The 22,866-nt window shown below is 38.3% G+C and overlaps 1 protein-coding gene across 1 annotated transcript in view; it reads left to right on the top strand.

Annotated features, from left to right (window-relative positions):
* MAN1A1 (mannosidase alpha class 1A member 1) overlaps positions 1–22,866 on the top strand; it is a 147,161-nt gene that overhangs the window by 105,017 nt on the left and 19,278 nt on the right. The window contains exons 6-8 of the mRNA XM_064508926.1: positions 11,706–11,829; positions 13,458–13,551; positions 17,571–17,686. Coding sequence (XP_064364996.1) covers positions 11,706–11,829; positions 13,458–13,551; positions 17,571–17,686 — 334 coding nt within the window. The remainder of the gene's footprint in view (positions 1–11,705; positions 11,830–13,457; positions 13,552–17,570; positions 17,687–22,866) is intronic.

Raw genomic sequence — 22,866 nt, 5'->3', positions numbered from 1 at the left:
ATAATTTAAATAAAGCATGTATATCAACTTTGTTTTAAAATGACTAAGATTGAGATTAGGATGATCTAGAGTATTATAAAATTAGTGTTGAGAGGCTGCATGAAACATCCCTACTTGCTATCCTTTGCTTTGATGCACTGAATGTTTCCCTGCCCCGAAAACACCTCATCAAACTGGAAAGACCCAGTACTTGGATTTTGTCCTGTCCAGAAGATCAGTAGTGACTTTTCTTGAACATGTGACTCCTGCTCTTCTGATAAAGAAGATACTGTTTTCACGGTATTCTATTACACTGTAATTTTTTATTTAATTATGAGAGGTTTTAACCTGAACTAGAAGTGATCACTGGTGCAGAATCTGCATCATAGAAACATGCCTTGGTACTTTTCACTTCAGGCTGCATGGAAACAACTCAGGTCACTAGCAACAAAGGGAAGAATATCTGGTAATACAGAAGTCAACAGGGAGAGCAAGCTAACCTCCGAAATTCATCACTAAGCTGTCTGCAATCATCTATGCAACATTAGACCCACAAACAGCATGTTTTACGGACCTCCCCCAAAACACAAAAGAATACCTCACATACCTTTGCGGCTTTTACTCACATCACAGCAACTGAAGTGAGTATTTTGTGTCAGGCTTTATCATTCACTACCAAACCCCCAAACTATCATGGTACCTGTGCACAGAGAGCTTGCAAAGTTAGCATATCTTAAAAATAAGGTTGCCTGTAAAATGTTTGTTTCACTTTGCACCCATGCTGGCATCTGTATGAAAATGCTGCATTCAATTTCCTGATCATGTATTGCTTCGCACCTTTTTTAGGAGATGAAAATTAGCTTCATTTTTGTATCTGCTGCTTCCCGCCAGGGTGCCCTGAATAGAACAGGAGGATTTCTTTCCTCTTCCTCTGAAGGTGTCCCACCGTTCAGGAGGAGTGAAAGAGTTGTGTGGCCAGAAAGAAAGGGCCACAAAAAGAAACATATAGAAGGAAAAGGAAATAGAGACGTTCTGAGTTCTAACACCAGTTCTCCATATCCTTTATATTTTATCTAGTCACCTCTTAATGCAAAATGCTTAAGTAGTCATCCTCATAGCTTTCTGCTACATAAAAAATGCTTTTACAGACCAAGGAAACAAATAAGCTTTATTTGCACTTGAACAATGCAATTGATATGATTTAAGAAAAATTTAGCAAAAGTTATTAGTAAAGGAATTATAATGTGCTTGGGCTCTGATTGAATCCAGAAGTCAGTGATTGAAAGGAAAAAATCAATCACCAGTCTTCAGGGGAAAATTTTGTAGCAGACTCTTGGCAGGAAAAAAAAAGCTAAAAGTTGCATGTTGGAAAGTGATGTAAAGCTGGGAGTAGAGTCCTATAAAGAAATGTACTGAGCAAAGTAGATTGACAGTACTGATAGCTATGGCTGTGATGGTTTAAAGCAGAAAGCGGTCTTATTCTAAAATGCAAAATGTTAAGTTCTGAAATAACCTTGAGACTAGGAAAAATGAACTTTGTTTCTTTTTTAGTATTAAAAGGCATATCAGAGAGGAAGAGAGCATATGTAAGTGGTATTTTTCATGGACTCTCTCAAAACTTCTTTTATCAGCAAATATCTGTTTAGAATGTATTTTTCATTGGCTTCTCAGAACAAGATTGTGGGCTTTTCTTTTTTCTTTCTTTTTTGGCTGTCACTAAACCAACTTAAACTGAATTATAAAAGTTGTTACTGTAGGGAATTTTATTCTAATACCTTCTTCTTTTACACCGTCGAATTTATTATCGCTTGGATGGCAGAGCTGTAGACTTCTATTCATGACTTTTCATTTCCTGTTATTTTCACTTTACTTCAGGGACTTGATTAAAAGTAGTCCATGCTGGTACTTATTATCTCGAACCTTGCTCTGTTATGTTGTATTCCCTCCTGCTTTTTTAGCCCTTGGAAATTGATTAATTAAACCTTTAATGCATAAAGTAATAGGAAACATGAATTGTTTAGTTTATTCATTAGTGTATTGCAGCAGACATATGTAGGGCTGTGCTGTGCTTAAATAGATAACTTTTAGCAGAGATGATTACATTAATAAGTACAGTTTTAGTACATTTTTAGATGGTGGCACTGAAAATTACATGTATACACTTGACACTTCTAATAATGACATTTTAAATTATGTACTCCTTGGCTACTAATCATCTCTCCCTCTCTCACAATCCTCCATGTGGTGCATGCACCTGAGCTTGCTGCTGTTAGCTTTACTTCACTTCCACAAGCTTTGATCCCCCTTTTGAGTACCGTTAGTGTTATAAGTGTCATAGGGCAGACAGCCACGAAGATGGGATTGTAAAGCCCTGCCAGTAAAGTCCTAAAGAGATTAAGTTATATTTCCACAGAGAAATGCTACGGAAATTTGACACAAACCAAGCAGTTAAACAGCCTGAATGTAGTGGGAAGATTAAGATCCTCCAGTTACTTTAAGCATCAAGAGAGACAGTATTGCCAAATCCAGATGTTCAAAACTTCTAGATCACAAAAGAAGTATCCGTTGGTGCCCGATGGTTTTCAGAGCCCTTGGAGAAGTGGTCCTGCTTTCATTCTTAGCAGCTGGCAGATTTGAATGTGTGCGGTAAAGCATGCTCTTCCCACAGACACTGTCATTGGGAACTCTGCTCCACAGCCAGGTGAGACGGTCTCCTTTTCTTGTTTTTTGCTGGCCTTGTGGTCTCCCCCCATCTCTTGGTTCTTCCTTCTCTCTCTGCCTCTCCTATTTCCGTTACTTTCAGTGTCCACTCATTTTGAGTGTTTTGCTCGAGGCTATCAATATACTGACCTAAGGGTGAGCAAGAAGTTTTCACCGTAGTGAGACTGGTGCTATTGTTGTGACCGTAAGTTTTGGGATGGTATTGACCAGTGATGTTTTACTGGGCTAAGGGTGCTTAGTGGGGTTTCATGGACTATGACTTGGATGTGGACCAGGGGTAACTCTCTAGCCTCCTCTGTATGTGTTTGAATACACACACCCTTCCAACAACCTCCTTTACCACTGACTGGATCCTTCTGGGAGGTGGGGACTTGTCCTGGTGAAGACCACAGCCCAGGCTGTTACTGCAGATTTCATACTTTTTTTCTCCCTCCCTGTGAATATAGAGCCACTTCCCCTCGTACAGGCATGTTCATGGCCAGCTCTCCCTCTGACTGACCCCACAGGTGCAGCATCTGTTTTCTGCTTTGGTATTTTAGTATACCAAATACTGGGTATGTAACAATCTAAGCAGAGAAAAGAAAACCGCAGGTTGCCTTCAGCTTCTTTTTTTTCCCACAGCTGAACTAGCCCTGGTTTGGTTTGGGGCTTTTTTTTCTTTTTCTTTTCCTCAAATTAACGCTTTACTGCACTTTCTGTTTCCTTCCTGCTTTTACATAAACGTTTCTCTTCAATCTCTGTTGCTGTTCAGACCAGTTTGTAGAGAAACTGCCTGCAGGACTTGTCATCTTGGCCAAGATCAGACCACTTAAAATTCATTCTTTGGTTGTTTAGCATTTTCATTTTTTGCCTTCAAGCATCATGAGAAAATAGTGACCGTTCTAGGAGATCTCTGAAGGTTGCTTGACAGGTCTCCTAACAAAGATGAAAGCAAAAAAGTTGGGAAGAGGGTAACTTGTTCTTGAAAAATTTAACCACTGACAATGTGACTGATGTGCCTAGGTCTCTTCAATGACTGTTGATTCTCAAGAATCTGAAAACTATTCTGACTGGACCCATCTTCCTCCCTAAAATTAACGGGGACACAAGAAAACTGCTTGCTCTTCTCTTGCCCTGTTGCAGACAGACATCTCCATAATGTCTGTACTGCAAAGTGTGCCATGTACATTAGCTTTGAAAGACCTGACGAACCTCATGAAGAAAGGTTGGGGATCTTGTTTTAAGAGCTATTTCCTATTAGCTTCTCTGTGTGGAGCTGCCCTGATTGTTTCCCACATGATGAAAGGTTGGCCACAGTAATCTGACTTTTACTACTCCCATTTCTAGTCCTCCGCTAAAAGGTGATGTGCACATGCCTCCAGTACAAATTGATGAATCTCCTGTACTTGCAGAACTGAAGTTGCCAGGAGATCCGGGTGCATTAGTGGTGATGCTGAATATGACTAGGCAAATAGACAAAATTAATGTTTTCAAACTGGTAGCTTTGGGGGCTATACCTATTCATTTTCTCATTTGTTACAGTATACAAACCATTTGTGTTGTATTTGACATTACAGCGCAGAATTTTTTTCATTCCCTGTAGCACTGGAAAATGGAGTAACCACTTTTATTGTTAGACCTCATCCCACAGCTGCTGCTGATACTAATTCACTGGCTGCCTCCTCCTGCTGAGTCAGCATCCCTAGAAATGGCCTCACCAGGTAATTGCTGGTGTCAGTCAGTGTTTGGAGAGGGCAGCTGAGCTGAGTGGGAAGCGACCAGCTGGGCAATGATTAGGTGGGGGCAGTGGGAGTTGCACATTCATTGTCACAGCTGAAAAACTAACCAGCTGTTAGCATTTGCCTAAAAGATCCTAGCAAAACAGAGGAATAAAGCAGACATCAAAAAACTACTGCGTAGGCTAGCTGGCTGATTTAAGTTTCTTTTTGTGCTGTCTCGAGCTGTTGAGACATTGTGTGAGAAATGCTTAACCAGATTATTATAATTTTCCTTTCTAGGAAAAGAGATACCATGGAAAAGTCAGAACAGCAGCAGGCGTTCTGCCTTCCTTGGCTGATGCTGTTTGGGGGGAGATAGGGTTCACAGAGGAGAGCAAAAAAACTAGTTGCAATTTATTGGAAGCTGGATGGGAAGGTGTTTCACAGTTGCTGCTGGGACTAGAAGCATGCAGGTAGAATGCTAGCCCCGTCATGGATGTCCCTGTTTGACCTTGCACAGAAGGTGCTGTCCTGACAGCATGTACCCTCCAGGCTAAGGTAAAAGAGTTGAGTTGTGGAGCTCGGTGTTCCCATATTTCCTCTGTAATATATGGGTGCAGGGATTCTCCAGTTACGGGGAAAACAGAAATACATTGAATATCTATGAAGTGTTAACAAATAAATGATCAACTTCAGTGCTTGTGAGAACAGTCCCTTACAGCAAGATCTCCTGTGTTGTACCCTTTGGGTGAATGCGTGAAGGGAGCTGTCTGCTAAAATATCTTCTGAGGGTGTAATCTATCCAATACAGTAGCTATAACTTCAGCAGGCGTTGCTTGTGTGCTCCATGGGTGTTGTTTTTGTTTGTTTCAAAAAGTGTGAACCTCTAATGAAATTACTTTATTCTTCATCCCAGCTTCTTTATAAATTAAATCGTACAGCTTCTTTATAAATTAAATTGTAAACCATGCATGATTAACATTGTGTAGCCGCAGTATTAAAAGGACAAAGGTGCAGCACTGGAATTTGCAGAGAACCTCTCCTCTAGACTATCGACAGCTGATCACCCTTTAATTCCCCGGTTTGGTGTATGGTTATTGATTTAAATTCTCTCCTAGCAAATTGTTAGCAAGAGATGTGTGTCTGATGATCAGCATTGGTTTCTGGTGATAGAAGAATGTGCTCTTCATTTATTTTTATGATATATTGACAAATGCTTCCATTCAGGGAAAGATAAAAAATCATTCTTATGAAAGCATTTTCAGAGGTGGCAATCCTAAATAATGTATGAAACATTAGATATTCTATGAAAATGGCCTCTCAGAACCATCTTTTTGACTGCCATAGTGACTCCTCAGCTATATTCCTCAGGGAATCGCAGTATGCAACTATAGTACCAATGAAATATTTTTTCTCATTATTAACTTATTATTATGTTGGCATATGTGTCACAAAATATATATTTAGAACATACTAATTGTTTGTTATTAAGTCCATTCATTTGCCTCGTAAATGCTGAAAGCAATTAAGTTTTCTTTATCATTTTGACATATCTTATGCCATCTATGTCTCAGTAGCAACTTAATCCTGTAAATATATTTTGTTTAAAATTAAAATAGACATTGAGCATACAAGTGAAAACCTGACTTTGTACTGACCTCCTTTCATTTATTTTAAGGAGACTTAGTTGACTTAGTTAAATTAAAATATTATTATGAAAGAGTGATTGTAGCGGATAAGAAATAGACAGAAGGCTTTTACACTGTATAAGTGCTTTATTAGAAATGCAGTGACTGGTCATTATATAGATATACTGACTTTTATAAAAGAAGACATTTATTTAAAAAGAAGAAGAGAGCCATGCATAGAAATAATTACCAGTTTAGCCAAAATGGAATGTGCCTTTGGAGATTTTGCTCACTGGACTGAAATATTTCAGAGAAAATAATAAAACTGACATGTGTTACATCTATGATGGAAATGTCTCACATGTTCATAACACATAGTGTTAACTTGTTTATTTTACTAATTCAGAGCTGTAATGAGCAACCTATGGCACCATCTGTATGGCTGTGACTGGCTAGGTGTAGAAGTTTCATAGGTGTTTTTTATGTCACAGTACTGCAGAAAGATTTTCTTTATTCTTTTTAATTTAATCTTCTCAATAATTATCTTGCAATATTTTAAATAAATGTCATTGTTAGTGTGGCCTGCCCAAAAAGGCACCCTTAAAAATAAAATCTCAGATAGGAGAAATCTTATTTTATAATTCAAGAATTAAAACTATAATGTTATAAAGTGTTCATCTCCACTTCTGCTTTTAAAGAGTCAAAAATTAATCTGATATCTGAGAAGCTAATGGAAATCTTTGGGAGATTTGGGCATCAGGAAACGGCTAAGTGTGGGTGAGTCTGGTCTCCCTAGGTTTGCTTTGTAGATGGAGAGAGTCCATCTCTAGCTTAATCTCCCCTAAAAAGTGATTTAATTCTGCTCTCTCTCTGCACTGCTTGTCAAGGCAACCTTGGAGAGGTTCATTTCTGTAAATACCCTCTCTGCTCTCTCATTTCCATATCTGCAGTTATGGTAAGTTCTTCAGTTGATGCACAAAGTCAATATGCTGAATTATGCAGCCTTAGTTATGAGCCGTGCTTTTTAGGCCTGTGTTGTTAAAATTTTTAGGCTAAAATTTGGAAAAGCAGTCATATTATACTTGCAGAATTATCTGAGTAGTTTCTACTAAATGACTGCAAGACCAAATGGCAATCCAGGTGCCTTTTGCAGGGGTCGGGTGGGGATCCTTTCTTTCATTAAAAAAAAAAAAAATTCTACTTTTTTTTTTTTCTATTTAAAAGATACTCACACTTTGCTGGTGAGCCACAAGGAGGGCATGAAATACACCCTAAGGGAAGTGGGAGGGGGAATAAGGAGAAAAAAAGATTCAAAAAGTTGCAGGAAAACCTCTGCGTGGCTCTGTGCCTTTTCCTTGACCTCTGTCCGGGACGGTGCCTGGTGGCAGCGGGTGGCCCGGGGACAGGCCACTGCCATCAGATGGGCCAGGTGACCTGTCCATGAGGCTTCTTACTAAAATGGGATTAAGCTGAGCCAATTGCCATTGTAAGTCATGTTCTCCTGCCTGAGGATTGCCTTCCTCGCTGGTGCAACTCCCTTACTGTGACTTGAGTCTCCTGGCTCTGGTGTATTTAAATGGGCTCCTCTTATGGTCACATTTTATTTTTTTCTGCCTTAGCTTGAGTAGCTTTTTTGCAAAACAGCTCAGCACTAGAAAAGCCCGAAAGGATTGTAAGGTGTTATTTTCATATTTAATACTAGAACTTTTGACAATGGCAGCTCACAGACACTTCCAGTTATTCCTAGTGGGTCTCTCTTATTCTGGCCTTTCACCTTGTATACTGGCTGTGCCCACAGAAGTATATCAACTCTTAGAGTCTGCTTTTGCCTCCTGCGTTACACACTGATTTTCTGAAGTCTGCTCCCCTCCACAGCCAAGTGCAGGTAGAGCATCCTCTGCAATTCGTGTGACTGTCTCACGCTGGTGGAGTCATCCTGATGCCCTCTAGAAAAGGTTGGGGGTAGTAAACACAGTGTCCACGGAGACTGGAACAAGTGTTGTGACACTTAAGTGTTTTGACCCTTTAAAGTATTTATTCAGTTTCCCCAAGGAGTTTCTGTTCCTTTCATGCAAAAATTAGCTGCTGTTTTATATAGGAGTTGTAACGTAGTTTTAAAAAAGCCTTGTGTTGTTGTGCTGCTGAACTTCTAATTTACAAAAGCTTTAAATATTTTTCCTCTATGATTCCCCTCTCCACCTATATTTTAGATGTTTTAGAAGTGCTTCTGTTGTCATACTTTCTTCTCCTACATTCGAATGGAACAACATTGGTCTACAAAGAAAATACTGCGGTCTCAAATTTGCTGTGAGAGGGAACCACAGAAGATTTAGAAACATTGTGTTTCAGAGTCTGTGGAACCCAGTGTTCAGTAACAAAGTTTATAAACTAAATATGAAATTTCATGATGAAATAGTGACGGTCATGCTTTAATATGAATTTCTGTAATAGAAACAAAGTTGGAAAAAACAGCAGTACTTAGGAAAATTCATTTCAAAAATACAAGCACCCATCTTCAGTTTCCTCTCTTTAAGCCAAGAGTATGTACCCTGGTTGAAGAGGATCAGAGGGTATGAAATCTCTCTTATTCTGCATGTTGGAGAGCTTTGTTGAATATCTCCCAGGTTCTCATAATGTCTCTCTGGGAGCTGATTATCTGGATTGTCCTGCGTTCTGGACTATCACCTTGAAATGAAGGTAGAGCTAAATGGAACCAGAAGCAGCACTGTGGCTGCTGTTTCTGCCCCTCCAGATGTTCGGAGGGAATATGGAGAACTTGACTGCTTTGTTGCTTCCAAAGACGAAATATGTGATGGGATAGCAGACCCCCACAGCTGAGGTTGCAGGAAAAACAGCTAAAGGTACTGAAGTTTCTATTCTTTGGTTCTACCATTCTTTGAAACAAGCTTGCCAATTTTGACTTAGGAGAGAGACCCATGAGTCGTATCCAGCAGGTTTCTCCTAACTTTGTCATAATTATTTTGCAGTTGCCAGAAATATGTCCATGTTTTTTCTTTTTGATCACCTGTCCCAAATAAGAGCAATAAAAACCACCGTAAAAAGTACATAGGTGCAGCATGGATGTTTCTTCCTACTTTTATTGTACTAAGAGTAAAGAATGCAAATTTACCTTCTCATACCATCCTACAAAAGAAGAACCTGCTACTTATAGTAAAAGTTGTAGTGAATACATTGCTGCACGCAGAAAACCTCTCAATAGCTCTCCTTGGAAATTTTTCTGGTTGCCAAAATGCAGCACGTCAAAATGTTCCAACAAAATATGTTGATGTCAGCAAGAGTTCTGATGGAGTGCAAGGTAGGAACTTACTACATTTTCAGCCAAATTTGGTTGATGCATTGCTGCAGGAACAGCTCAGTGTTTCCAATTCGAGATTTTTTGAGCAATTTAATAGAAAAAGAAGCTGGGTTTTGGCTTATTGCACCAAAACATGGTAACTTTTCAGAGCCTTGAAATATTTCACTTGGGGGGGGGGGGGGCGGGTGGCAGTTTTGTTTACCAGTGGAGTGTTATGTCATCTCTTTTAACCCAGAGAATTTGAGTGCAAGTTAAAATCATTTGTTCTAGAAGTCTGCAGTTAGGCAGGATTTTGGCCAGTACACCCCAGAAATTGTACCTGTTTCTTGGGTGAATGACCAGTCTGTAGATGTAAGCTCTCCAATCCTTAGACAGGACGTTTCCAGACACTTTCTCTGTGGTACTCGCCTTGATCTTATTTTCCATGATATCCAAGGCTTTACAGCACCAATTGGTTAAATTCTGACGGAAGGTAGATTAAAGTGCAGACAGCTTGTAAGACGGATCATTTTTTTCTTCACTTTTTTTTGCATCAAATGTCAAAAGCACTGTGAGGTTGCTCTTAAATCAATGAGATATTTAGATCCCATAAAGCTTGTGTTCTGCTTCTGTCATATAAATATTGTATAGAAGTTCGATTGTGTGCATCTTTGCAGTACCTTCAATTCATTATTGATTTTGTCTTCAGTTAAGATTAGAAAGGTTATTCTCCCTTGGAGTTTTGGGTAATCATTTGCGTCTGAGGACTTCCAAGTGTCTCAGTCTCTTGCACCTTTACAGTCAGTCAGAGAAGCCTCATCAGATCTCTTTCCTTTTGCTCTACCAAGTTCTCCCTCCACCTAGCACTCAAAACAAATTTAGTTATTTCTATGCTTTTTATGGTCTAGAAAAAAGAAAATCCATAGTATACCTATGGGGAGTATTTTACAGATGCTAAGGTACTTCAGAAATAGGATATAAGTACATCTATTATTAGGTAATATTCTAGGTTTATTTTTGATAGTACCTAAGTGGGTTCCAAAGGCGCCTTCAGCTCCAGGCTCGACAGACAGAAGGAAATGCAAGAATTAAAGCCAGGCCAAAAAACACAAACGTGTTCCTTATTCATAGTCTTTACTTTGCTTTTAAAGTTGAATGACTTGTTTTTATTTTTTGTGTATGATGGAAATTTTGAAATAATGTGTGAATATGGCTAGTGGGGAAATGACTTTACAGGAGATTTTATTTCTTTATTTTGATTGAAATTTGGTCATAGATATTTGACCTTTTGAAGAGGAAATTTTAATAGAACTGATAACTTCCATCATAATGAACTAAAGCTGGTTTTCTTGTTTTGTTTTTCTTTTCAAAATACGAATCACATTTTAACTCGGGAAGAATACCTTATTTTCATGCTTGTATAAGTGCTAACTGATGACTCTAGTGATTGCTTACGTGCAAAAGTAAAATTAAGAAATTTTTATACATGCATACATATGTGCCTGCGTGGGTGTGTGTTTTTAATGCTATTTAGAACTATAAAAAAGGAAGACATTCTAGCAGTTAATAAGTCTACTTATTTATAACACTCATAATACTAATGTGCTGCTCTGATATGTTATTGTTCATCCAGAGGCTCAAGAAAGGTGGCTAGCTTTTCTTTAATTTCATTTTTTTCTGAATGTTGCTGATGGAAATTTCAAGGGGTGGAAAAAAGCTTTTTTTTAATAAAACATTTAAAAAGTTTTTCTCCTGAATTTCAGCCAGTATTAGTTTCTAGTGGGGATTTAGCAATAAATTCATTTTTCTCTACTCTAAGCACAAAACCAGGGATTAATTTTGCTGTGAAGTATCTTTGAGTCTTAATTAAAATTGAAATTACTCATCCTGGTAAAAATGCCCTGTCAGACAATGCCTAAGTATCCTCCTCCCCTTAAGATCTCTAATATTAAGCAGGATGTACTGCAAATACCCATCCAGTATTTTAAGGTAATAAACACTTGCGCTGTAGAAGGATGGAGACAGTTAGGATTGGAGTCTGTTGTGCTAGATGCAGGGAAAGCAGATGAGGTTTGAGAATGTTTTTATTATATTTTCTTTAAATATGATGTCATAATTGATACAATGATATGTGTAATAACGCTATTCATGAACTAGAAGACTGGCTTGATGCAAGTGATCTTATAAACCTAGAGCAGAGTGGACTGAAATAGTCCAAGGTCCTGTTATAAAGTCATGGGACTCCTGTGGCAGATAGTGAAAGCTTTTTAAATTCATTACCTTCTGTTAATAAAGTATAGCCATTACATTATTTATTTTATTAGCATTGCCTTATAGATGCTCATGCTTATTTTCTGTTTCTCTTTCCCTCCACCCCTGCTTTAGTGGGATCGGTCGAAATTGGCCATGGGCCTCTGGCGGCAGCAGCATTTTGGCAGAGTTTGGAACGTTGCACCTGGAGTTCATACACCTGAGCCACCTGTCTGGAAACCTGCTGTTTGCTGAAAAGGTTAGCCTGCTCAGAAAAAGTCATGTTCTAAAGATAAATCACATGTTGGGGAGATTAAATATCCCTGGGGAGAGATTTGGATTTTCCTCAGTTGTAAATATTTGTCACAGGAGGTGGGTATTTTCTAGGCAGACCCTAACCAATTTTCCATTTCTGCATTAGTTATAGAGAGAGAGACCTCTTCCAAAGTTATTGTGATGCATCTTCTTGTATCTAGCACTTACCAGGCCCCATAACATGTATCACTTTTGTTTATATTGTAAGTTAATGTTACATTAAGCAGTCAGACCATGGAGTTTTCTTCAGCACTTTTCCTGAATGTGTTGAAAATAAAAATGAATGTTATATTGGAGATAACATGTGATACTTGTAGAAAGCAAAGGACCAGGGCTGCCTTGCTGTCACTGCAGTAAGTTTTGTCTTTAAAATGCAAGATGACATCACTGCTGTCAGCGTGGTCAGAAAGCCCTTCCATTGAATTGTCTTAAAAAAATGTGCTCTGAACGTTCTTTGGGGGAAAAGGACAAAACAAAACAAAAAACTCCTTTGACAAGACAGTCGTAATGCCTACTAATCCCCCCCGACCCCAGCCCTCAGTTCTCAAGCAAATTTTACTTTTTCTTTTTGTCGCTCAAATAGTATGTGGAACCTTTTCTTAATATGCTACATCTTTTCTTTTTCTCTTTCTCCCTCTGCCTTGCTCACTCTTTCTCGCTTTTCAACTTACACTTGTTTTAGTTTTGTAGTCTTGTTCCAAGTAACACACAGCGTTATGCCTTCTGGCCCATGTTATTTACCTAAAAATCTAATTAATACTGAAATTTCAAATTTTTAGTAGTAGTTCTAAAAGCAGTGATGAATACTACTTACAATGAATACTACTAAAATGAATACTACTTATACCAACTTAAAGGATCGAACAGCTTTGCTGAGATTTCTGGATTGCGTTTGTCATGATCTTCGTTCTCCCAAGTTGCTAAATTTGCTTTTTCTGTGAATATTAAAATTCAGTCAAAAGTATTTCATGTGCTCTGCGGTGAACTGTGCTGGCAGATGAGTCAAGCCGCAGGGCATGTGGACTGTGACCCTTTCCCTGGGCCTCTCTGCACAGCTGGTTCCCTCAGGGTGCCTGGGGAGAGCCCAGAGCACAGGTTTGCTGCATGAAGCCCAGTTCCAGCAGCGCTCTGCTTTCCAGTCATAACAGCTTTCCAGGGCACTGCTGCATCTAAACTAGGCAATGGGCTTACTATGTAATACCATTTCTAGTTTGGATATATGAGGGGCGTAATGCTGAAGTAGCTGCACTTAGTTAAGGCAACTAACCGCCATGAATTTCAGCGTCCTGTGGCAGGGCAAGATGTTCTGGAGCTTGCTTCTCGTGTCTCGTCTCCTTACCAGCCCGTGACACAGAAACTCTGGAGGTTTTGCAGAGCTTGTTTACATGGTGACATCACCTGACAGGATCTTTATTAAAAATCATGTGAGTGTATAGAAGTATTCTGACACACAGTGCATGTCTTGAGTTATACTATTTGTAGGGATATTTGCACTTTAAGACTTTTGTACTGATGCTGTTTTATTTTTTGGAAAACTGGATCAGTGCTTAGTGTTTTGTACCTTTCTAATAGGTAATGAACATTCGAAAAGTTCTGAATCGACTGGATAAACCAGAAGGCCTCTACCCCAACTATCTGAATCCCAGTAGTGGCCAATGGGGCCAGCGTAAGTAGATCGGTTCTTTAGTACTATGCACATAGCAGTATGCTATTTTTAGACGTTAACTGCCTTCTATCCCAGTTACGTATTTTGTTGATTCCTCACATTATCTCTGAGTTTTTGTATAATATAAAACAGTTACACATTTGAAAATAATAATTCTATTTGTTGTATTTTAATGTACTTTTGATCTTTCAATATGGCTTATATAAGTGGGGAAATGTCTGAATATGCATGCTTTGTAGTCTACAAAGTCCCTTCCAGAAAGTCTTTTATTGAAGAGTCTAAAATGCTCTCTAAACCAGCTGTTTAAGGAAACATTACCAGCTTATCTGAATCGGTTTCCATATTTTTAGATTAGCGTAGCCGAACAGACATTAAAGAAGTCTTTCCAGTTAATACCAGCTGTGAGTTCTGTTGAAGTTTAATGCTGTTGGCAAACAGTTAAGGAAGCAAACTGAACAGAACAGTGATGGCATTAATTCCTTTGGAACAATTATCAGACACACCAAAATTAGAAGGGAAAGGGTATAATAAAATGCTTTGAGCATTTGTACTCCTTTGCTCCTTTCTGATCACTGACCCTTTTCTTATTATGCAATACAGCAACATTATAGCAGTGTTGGAGGTACTTAGACAGTACCAGAGATGGGAAGGGTTTGAGAAGTTCTTCAATATGATGGTTTGCTCAGGATGTACCTAAGCTGAAAGTGAAGTTTTGAAGTCTATATGGGACTGCAGTTGCTGCAGTCTGGATATATTAGATAGTTTTTGCAAAGGCAAAGGACAAGTCTTCTACTGAATAAAATATTTTTTTGAATGCTATGCATCAGTCTATGAGTAAAGAAACAAAAAAAGATGTCCAGAAACGTTGTGATGCTCAGTTGTATTGTCCCATCAAGACTAAGGCCATTTCCTTTATGAATTAGAAGTATCCCATTTGTTTTAAAAAAATGCGATCTGCTACACTTTGAGGCTGCTTTGAGGTCACTGTGCCACCAGGCCGGTGGCAACTCAGTTTGTATGACGACTTGACTCCAGCTGGCCTGTTTCTATAAGCTATGTTATTAACTCCATTTACAGATCTTAAAGACATTTGCCCACTGCTTACCTATGTTGACTTAGCATGGCTTTATAAAACATTCAAACTTCCCATTAGAAGCAAAAGGCACTGGATTTGGTTAGAAGGCCCCCATAGAGTCTGTGAGCCTATATTCAACCAGTTTCAGTTACCTGCTTCCTTGGCTTTAATCAGCTACAAAAAATGAACTTTTTGGAGGTAGGTTAGCCAACAACTTCCCCAAGCAGAAATTTGGATCCAATTACCTTATTTCACACAACAGCACTGAGAGTCAACAAACGCCTGTGGCTGAACTGGGCCATTATTAGTCTGGCATTAAACTTAGTTATACAGTATATATGAGCTGAATGAGAGTTGATTTTTCTAGCGGTTGACACCATTAGTGTCTCTACCTTATTTATTTTAAAGCAGTCAAATACCAGCTCAGTCTTGTGGCCTTTGACGTTTTCCTAGTTTTAATATTAGTGTCTTATGCGCTGCTCTTTTACATTAAACACCAGTTTTTGTTGGCACGCACAGGAAAACTTAACGTTTATACTGTCCCTGTTTTTCAATAGCATGTAGTATTGCCATAGAAATTAGCTTTCTGCATGTGCAAATGATGAACACAAACGTTGATGCTGGTCAGTCCCTAGCATGCTGAAGCAGCAAAAGCAAATTTGATCTTTACTTGTTGCACCTCTTTGAGTTCAGTTGCCTCTGTTTGAAGATACTGATTTTTTTTTCATAGTAGAAGATCAGGAACATAAGACTTGAAGGATGTTTTATTTGAGATTGCTTTTCTAGCTTTTTTTTTTCAGCTGATTACAACAGCGAAAAAAAACCCAGACCCTTAATTGGTACAAGACAGAAGTATTATCCCTCAAACATCAAGCGGGGAGGGGAGAGCAGTTTCTGAACATTACTTATCTAGCAATGCTCTAACTGTGAAGGACACTGCTGGATCACTGGCACTGTTCCTGTAAATTCATTTAGTCCTTGTTATTTTGACAGTAAACTGACAGTGATTTGCTGCAGCATGCGTCAATTGGATTTGTCTACTGCAATAATGTATATAATAACAGGGCTTATTATTGATGAAACTGTGCTTGTGCTATTTAGTTTGCAAATGTCAGAGGTTTCTATGGTAATTTATTTAGGAAACCGTAAAGGTCATTTAAATGCTGCTGTTCAAAGATCAGCCTTTCATCATAGAAAATGTGCTCATTTTTTTAAGAAGCCTCTTTTCCTTTTGAGTCATGAACATTTAATTAAATAAATGGTTTATTTGTTCCAGAAATTTAATAAATCTCATTCAAAAGAGGGAAAAGAGCTGTTTATAATCCAGGTTTGATGATGCAATGTATTTGTTTGGCGAAGAGAAAGGATACCTTTGGAAAATTAAATTGTTGTTTGTATGTTACAGGCTAGCGGAAGGAAAAAAAAACCACTGGTAGTCAAGATTTAATAGAAAAAAATACATCTTCTACATTGGCATGGCTTTCCAATCCAGACAGTAGACAAAAGGATGTATTCCATGAGGAGAAAATATTAAGGATTTTAAAAATAAATTCTCTATGTTCTTTTGAATTCCACCAACAGAGGCATAAGTCTGGAGCTAAGATCCGAATTAAATGTTAGGAAACATGAGCTATGCCATGGACTCTCAACTAACACATCTGCATCTCATTTTGGCTGTCAGCTTGGATCACCCCGAATGTGTTCTCCTTTTCTCCTGCCCAGAAATTTGTTGTATGACTCACTGACTTGCTGCACAATATACGTGCCCACATCTCCATCCTGGATTTCTGAGATGGAATTAGTGGAGCCCTTTCCCGCTGTAAAATTGACAGTTTTAAACAGCAGTCCTGGTGAAGCACTTGGAAATCCTTTCACTTGAAGACTCAATAAATGCCAAGTACCTTAATTTTAACAGGCAGTATCAACTTAAAAAAGGAAATCTTTAACTAATGTTATTAATTTAATGGAGTTTAAAGAAACACAATTTATAGTTGTAATATCTTTTGTATTTAGGAGATCTATGCTAAAGTTGTATGATAAACCACTAAAATTTTGCCAAGAACTTTTTTAGCAGCAAGTTTGTGCAAATCTGTGCCAACAGCTAAGATCATCAATAACTTCCATGTGAGTGGTCTGGCTGACATCAAAGGGCCTGACTTGTGCGTAGTTATTGCTCGTAGTGTCAAGTCCTAAATGTCTGCAGTTGAATAGGCACAGCATTTGTAGTACCAGATCATTTCATACTGTAAGCATAGGGCCATATAAAGGAATGCGATAGGAATAATCTCATGTAGATGTGGCAGAGTTGATGTATTCTTTTTTTCTCTAGAGCCACTGCTGAGTTCTAAGACCAGCAAGATGTTCAAAAATGTAAAATTATTTTTAAACATATGCATTGGAATTTTTCAAATGCCACTAAATAACCTGAAATTCAACTCTGCAGTAATTAGCTAAATCATGTTGGCTTTTTTAATGAAGTGACTTAAATGGAGTTTCAGTGAATAAAACAACACATACAATCAATGCCTGCCAATTAAGAGGAAAAGAAACTGTCAAAGTAGAGTGCATTTTCTACTTTGTTTCCTGTTTTTAAAATAAAAAGAACTTAGGTTAACACATTTATATATGGGGTAAACTATAAGCACGAACTAGATGCTAAAATTATGAATTCTTAAGTTTCTTTGCTATGAACTCCTGTGGCACTATATGGACATTAAATAAATATGATGCTTTATCCTGCTGAAGAAGTTATCAGTTTAACAAATTTTTGTCTTTGTATACCAATTAAGGTTTTTTCTGAGGTTCCAAGATTACATTTATTACAAGATTGCTGTAGGACTAGATGTTTAAATGCATTAATCTACCAATGTTTCAAACAGTAATTGTATTTTATTGCCCAGATCAAAGATAAAATTGCTGTTGAATCTGTTCCCTCCCTTTCTAGATCACGTCTCCATTGGAGGGCTTGGGGATAGCTTTTATGAATATTTGCTCAAGGCATGGCTGATGTCAGGCAAGACAGATGAAGAAGGCAGGAAAATGTATTATGATGCTGTTCAGGTAAATGAGATATTTAAATCTTCCTTGCCATAATAATCTAATCTATAATAATCCTAAAGACAGGCTGTGGGGATCGCATGAGAGATTTATGTCTTTGCTACCAGAGTGAATTCGTTTTTAAAAGACATATACTGTTGGAAGGGGGAGTGTCTTAAAGTACAGCTAAATTTTTTTGAACTGAAATATAGTCAGTCTTTTCTAATACTGGAGGTGAAAAGTATAAAATGTGCAATAACAACAAAAAATCTTCAAGCAGCTGTCAGAAGTTCAGGTTTTTTTCATCAGTTTTCCATAAATAAATACTTTTTGTCCTCTTTCTCTATATCCAAGAGAGAATTCCTATCTTTTGTGTTTCCACATTATTTCAGTCAATTTCGATTGTGGTCGAAAGCGCAATCAATATATTATGGTAGATAGTTATAAATGAAAATAGAAGGTTATTGCTGTGCAATCACCTTTTGTTACAACAAGCATGTATTTTCCAGCTTCTATGAAACAGCCAATTGTTTAAATTGGACACGAGCAAAAATTTTCAAAAATCGGAATTTATCATACTTACATTTTATGTGGTATTTTATTTATGATCCTTCTGGTTTGCAGTTTGCTTCATTATTGATGTTATTTCCTTAATATACTGGTTTTGGAGAAATAATGTTTTTCTGACACTGGACTGATACTTAGGAATTATTAAGTTTAAATCTGTATCTACAGGCTTTCCTTGCAGTCGTGGGCAAATGACTTATTTTCCCTGTTCTTTGCTTTCACATATATAAAAGAGAGGATAATATTGCTTCTTTTTTTCCCTATCCCTTCATCTGTTTTGACTGTAAGCTCTCTAGGGCCAGCACTTTTCTCTCTTATTAGCTGTATGTATGTACAGAGCCTCTGTAGACAAGGCTTCGAGATCCTAAGCAATATCTGCTTGTTCTTATATACATCTGGAAATACACTGTCCCTAGGGAGAGACAACAGTCTTCTTTTACTTCCCACGCAGCAAAACGTTATAGCATCAAAAAAATACAACCCTGACTCCTTGGGCCTATTTTCTTTCATTAGAGAGAGAAGTCACATGTCATCATTTGAGGGAGAGTGTATCCTATGCAAAGAAAATCCTGCCTTTAAATTTTGTAAGTGAAGATTTAGATTTAGTGAGCCTCATTGTCACTGCTAACATGGTTTCAGCTTCCGAGCAAAAGGTGGATTTTTAAATTAGACTTGAGTACATTTCAGGCTATAACATAAGAACAGTGATATTGAAATAGCTCAGCCATTAGGTTGGCAGCCAAAAAGAGAGAACAAAGTGTTTGATAATATGATATCAGTTCATCTTACTGTGGTAGGCATTTTGAACCACCTGAAAGCTGCTTCTAGTCTAGAAAACTTTGACTGGTGTAATAATGCCAGTTTTTCTTTTAAATACGTTCTTAGACAGGGTAAGATCTAGTATATGGGTAAGATCTAGTATATAGACACGTGCTTTAAAAAAAAATGGGGGTTTGCTAGTACAGCTATTCTGGAAACCGCTGCAGGTGGAATATCTCCAACGCGGTGGGTTTGTGACCCTTGCTGCCAAGCCTATAGGAACATCGTGTCCTGCCCTGCCAGGGATCAGTGGGGGCAAGTAGATTCCAGCCCATAACAAAGAGTGAAAGACAGCTAATTGTCTTGATGGCCGACACTCGGCTACTTTTGTTGAGGCTGAAGGTTCACCTTCTCCTGGCTTCAGTGCAGCTTTCTTCTGCCTGCAGAAGGGTGGTGGTGACGCTGATCCATAGCATCACTTCGCTGTCCCCTGGCAGCCTTATCTAAGTATTTGAATGGAGGCTTGCTTCCTTGGAAGAAAAGAAACAGATCAGTTAAACTGCAGAGAGGAATTTCCACGTGGACAGTTTTATCCTAATGTGTGTGGACGTGTTGAGCTGGCCAGAACGCTTCTCAAGGGAGATGAAGGTGAATCAGAAAATCTCTCATGTAGGACAGTACAAGCACTCAGACCATTGAATCACAAGTGGTTTAAGGAGTTGGCTGCACATCCGTAGTGTCTGAGTCACTCCTGAACCAGCCCAAATCGTACGAGTGTGACTTAGGTGAAGAGCTCCATCCCATTACCTGGTCATGTGGGGAAAGGGCCAGAAACGGCTACACAGTTACTGCAGCCTGTTTGACAGGCAGGACCCTGAGCTCCCAGCCGTGTCCACCCGGGCAGGTAACAGCACAGCTTCGTTTAAACTCGCACCTTAGCTACATCAGAGTAAGAACCTCCTCATGTACAAAAGCTGTAACCATCTCCTGCAGGAGCATGCCTAGATCTTGGCAGGGAGTGGAAGATGTGATCTCCAGCAAATGTCTCTGCCAGTTCTCCCCATTCAGTTGTTAGTTGGGGGAGACGAATTGGGCTCGAATTCCAAACTGGGAATCAGGGGCAGTCACTGAATGTAGCAAAATCAATGACAGGACTTGACCTCTGCTTGTATATAACTATATAATATATCTATTGCCTTAGTATTTTGTGGTAATCACTCTTAAACGATCCAGGCATCATGTCTGTCCAGAATATCCATGTTTGATGGGATCAAATGATCACAATTATATATGCATACATACACATATTTTTTACATACACATATTTATTTTTTACATACGCACACACACATATATATATATATATACACACATATACATACACACACACACACACACACAATGCTAGGCTTCACCATGTTGCTGGTTGAGTGTGACTTCCAGTGTGTCCTGAGTAGTGGTGTTCATGTTCTCAGTTTTGTATACCAATGTATATCTGTACCAAAGTTGAAAGTGCACACAGAGGTATAACTTGATGTTGTAATATAGCTAGTTCAGATTAAAAATAGCAGGGAAGTTGCAGTATCATGGCATTCATTGCAGACTGTTTGGACCCAATTGAGATGCTGGGCTCTTCACCAAAGTAACTAGCCTGTTTTGAAATCCATGCTGATTTTGACTTTATTGCTATTGATCCCTTACTTAGCTAAATTAAAGCCAATTTAAGTGTCTGCACAAGCCACAGTCATTCTTTATGACTACAGCCTACACATTTGAGGCATTCTGAGTCTGCTTCGTATTTCTTTAGGTAAATTTCCCCTGATGCTTTCAGAATCTTTTTAAGACTACACCAAAGGGAATAGCATGATTATTCCTTATACTTTCTGTCCAGCATATACCCACAACATTCTAAAATTGAGATGTAAAGATTTGATGCCTAAATCAGTATCTTCTGCTGTCCAGAAACCACAAATGAAAATATGGTGACTTACACTTCACTGTGAAAAGCTGACGTTTATTTAGAAATATTTAAAGCTTCAGGAATATTTCTTACTCTGTTCAGTAACTCATGTTACAAAACAAAAAATTATTCTTATTAGAATTTTTGTACCATCTGTAGATTGTTTTATGACTTAAGTTAAAAGCAATAATTAAGATGTCAAGCTGTATTTTACAACTTTTTCTGTTTGTCATGAATAAGGCATATATTTGGCTGATGCTGAAAAATTTATTTCTAATGGGAAAAGGGACAGAGATATTCTTGTTTTGAATACCAGAGCACAATTTTAATGCATTTATAAGGCAATCGGAGAGATTCATAAACTCTAGGATTTGCACAGAGACAAGTGAATATATTTCTAGCATAAGTTCTTTTCTCTCTTTTGAAAAGCAATGCAGTATTTTATATAAATGTCCTTTGTTTCCCATAATTCAGGAAGTAAGAGTACTTGATCTTCTTAAACTTGCTTAAATGGATAGCATGCACCATTTAGTTACAGAGCACACATTCACGCATGTGTTCAGCTTTGTCATGTTACCTATTTTGAGAATGTAATTGGTCGTAGGATAAACTCTCAGTCTTTGCAAGCATCACGTACAAGAATGATTCTACTGGTTTTGGTTAACACAGATGATCTCTGAGGGACAATCGAGTAGTTCAGCTTTAATAAGAGAATATGATAATTTAGACCAAAAATGGACCTTTGGGATTCACTTAAATCTAGTCTAGCAACAGCAGTGTCAGAAGCAATCGCATCAAATCCTCCCCTCTTGAGTCTGCCCTCATTTTAAAAGTTGCAAGGCGATTTTTCCACTACTTCTGTTGATAGGTTGTCCCACACTCTTGGTGCTCTGATGGTTAGTTATCTTTTCCTAATTTTCATATTACATGTATTCGTGGCCATTGCTGCAAACTTTCTTGATCTTAAATATTTCTTCTGTTTCTCTGACACTGTCTCCACCACTTCCTCAGTGTATTGCTAGAGAAGTGGCATATCTAAAAGCTCTAAAGGAGAGAAGTAACTCACCCCAGAGGAACTTTGCAGAAAAAGAGACTTCCTAACCAGCAGTTCCCGATCACCTTTGTTCGGTTCAGCCATCCAGTGGTAGCAGAGAGGTAAAGCAGCTGCCTTTCTGCAGTTCTGCCTTAGAAATGATAGTTTATTTTTAGTCATCTAGATTTTTCTTATTTTTTCTTACCTGGTAACAATTGCTTAGAACATGGTCACATGAGAGCTGGTAATCTCCTGACGACCTATGACATGGAGGTAGAAACAAGGGAAATACCAAAAGAGTAGGTAGCGTGAAGCATTAGCACGGCCATTCTTTACCATATCTCAACAGCACTGCCAAAAGTCTACTACTAGACTGTGTTACGTGATCGAGGAATGTAGCAAAATTTTGTGGGCATTAGAGGAATAAAAAGCCATCTTTCTCTGCATCAGGATTTTGAGTATTCACATAAGAAATGTATAGGGTCTCTTTCATTTAAATTTTTTTTTCCTGCACATTGCCACCATTTGAGACTAGCCTTGATATACTTAGTTTGTCCTTGGCTGTGGGAAGCTGGGTGTGGGGTTATTTTTAGGGAATATTCAACTGTCAGTGAATACTTTTCAGAGCTGTAGATATTTCAGCCTTTCAGATATATAAAACAAATCTTTGCAGAGTCCTTTCTCATTGAAATGAGGGAGAGAACAAAGTGGTGTTATTAAAATGAAAACATGATATTGGTAGATACGCCCTTTTTATCTCCAGAGTTGCATCAGGGTATATTTAACTGTGGTGACAGTCTGGTGGCTGGTCTGTATTGACTGCAGTTCCCATAAAGTTGTTTAAAATGGTTTGCTTTGCAATTATAGTGATCTTAAAAACTTCGC

Source organism: Dromaius novaehollandiae, chromosome 3 (assembly GCF_036370855.1).
Source record: "Dromaius novaehollandiae isolate bDroNov1 chromosome 3, bDroNov1.hap1, whole genome shotgun sequence".
Lineage (NCBI taxonomy): Eukaryota > Metazoa > Chordata > Aves > Casuariiformes > Dromaiidae > Dromaius > Dromaius novaehollandiae.
Note: the sequence above shows the minus strand (reverse complement) of the source record. Positions and strands in the feature narration are given on the sequence as shown.